The sequence below is a fragment of the Zerene cesonia genome, chromosome 13 (assembly GCF_012273895.1).
Source record: "Zerene cesonia ecotype Mississippi chromosome 13, Zerene_cesonia_1.1, whole genome shotgun sequence".
In the NCBI taxonomy this organism is placed as follows: domain Eukaryota; kingdom Metazoa; phylum Arthropoda; class Insecta; order Lepidoptera; family Pieridae; genus Zerene; species Zerene cesonia.
This window is the reverse complement of record NC_052114.1, coordinates 52,258-53,836: the sequence shown is the minus strand read 5'-3', so window position 1 is coordinate 53,836 and position 1,579 is coordinate 52,258. Positions and strand designations below refer to the sequence as shown.

General features: G+C 45.3%; 1 protein-coding gene across 1 annotated transcript in view; it reads left to right on the top strand.

The window, feature by feature from the left end:
* LOC119831194 (glycogen debranching enzyme-like) overlaps positions 1 to 1,579 on the top strand; it is a gene marked incomplete at its 3' end in the record, with an annotated part of 17,937 nt that overhangs the window by 5,020 nt on the left and 11,338 nt on the right. Inside the window, 3 exon segments of the mRNA XM_038354482.1 lie at positions 380 to 520; positions 771 to 913; positions 1,447 to 1,579. The exon segment at positions 1,447 to 1,579 is cut by the window's right edge and continues 166 nt beyond it. Of these exon segments, the coding sequence (XP_038210410.1) occupies positions 380 to 520; positions 771 to 913; positions 1,447 to 1,579 (417 nt within the window).

Sequence of the window (1,579 nt, the reverse complement as noted above, 5' to 3'; positions counted from 1 at the left end):
ATATTAAAAATTATTTTATAGTTTTTAGTTTGATGTGCTTGAAAAGCGTGTTTTTTAGTTTTTTAAACTATTTTTATTAAATTTATCACTAAAGCGTGTGAAAATTTAATGAAAGTCCTAATTTTATGTTATTAGAAATATCGCTTTTTATTTTATTTATTTTAGATAACACAGTCATTTATTAATAATAATATGTGATATAAATAGACAAATAAACCTTAAGTTTGATATTTTAACTAAACGGAGCAATTATCGTATATTATATCGATATGGATCTATTGCATGGTATATTTATTTGGTGCGAACAATCACCGACAAAACGGTTATCTCTGCGCACTCGACGTGCGTGACACGATGTGTGACAAAGCGGCTGGCGCAGGGCGGAGCGCGGCGAGGAGGAGCGCGTGCGGCGCGGCGCGGCCGAGCTGCGCGCCGCGCTGCTGCGCCTCAACGCGCTCGCCGCCGCCGCCGTGCGCGACGCGCTGCGCCACGCGCTCGACAACTGCGTCGCCGCCATGCGGTAAGCCGCCTCGCGCCCACACCGCGCCCACACCCGCGCCCGCACCCGCTCCGACGAGCGAGCTCGTGAAGCCAATGTTTCTATTCATGGTGATCTTTTTTAAGCTCATTTCTGTAATTAACTCGTACAAAAGTTATGTTTTATTGGATTGGACGGTAGCAGCTTTAAAGTAGAGTATAGAATGATTGCATACTGCGTCTGTCGCATTACTTGTATGATGGGATAAGATTAAGAGGGCGCGCGCACGCAGGTACGAGCGGCTGCAGGCGGACGGGCCGCGCGTGCGCGAGGTGAGCGCGGCGCGGCCGCTGGTGGCGCGCTACTTCACGGCGGGGCGGCGCGACGTGGCGGCGCCGCTGCCCGAGCTGGAGGCCGCCATCTACGGGGACGACGGTCTGCAGAGCCACCGCGGCCATTGCTATTATTTTTATCGATAAATACAATGGGTGGTCGCGACTCTATGCACATTAAATATAGTGCTTTATTCTCTTTTTTTTTCGTATAATAAGCAAATAGACTCACATTCACTCGAGCAAAACTCTGCTTGGCCATGTATCAGACACAATTTTTTTATGATCTTATACAATAAACCTTGAACATTTTAGGCCGGAGATAAAGATTTGATCTGAATATAAATTTCAAGAAATTTAAACCACCTGCTATTTAATTTTAATAAATCTCAAACTAAAATCAGAATAACCATATATTATTTTGCCTTTTGGAGTGGATTTAAATTTCTATAGTTAATACTATGTTATAGTTTCTGTTACAATTTTTCAACGACACTAATTAAAATCGAAATTAAAATTGAAAGGAATGATTCGAATATGAATTTTTGTGGTATTAATAGCAATATAATGAAACGGTTTCCTTCTTCGATTTGTGCTCGTTAAATAATCCGTAATTATTACAATTCTCTGTGGCAGGGCGCTACGTGATGGCGCACAACGGCTGGGTCATGGGCGCCGACCCGCTGCAGGACTTCGCGGCGCGCGAGCTCGACGGCCGCGTGTACCTGCGCCGCGAGCTCATCGCCTGGGGCGACAGCGTCAAGCTGAG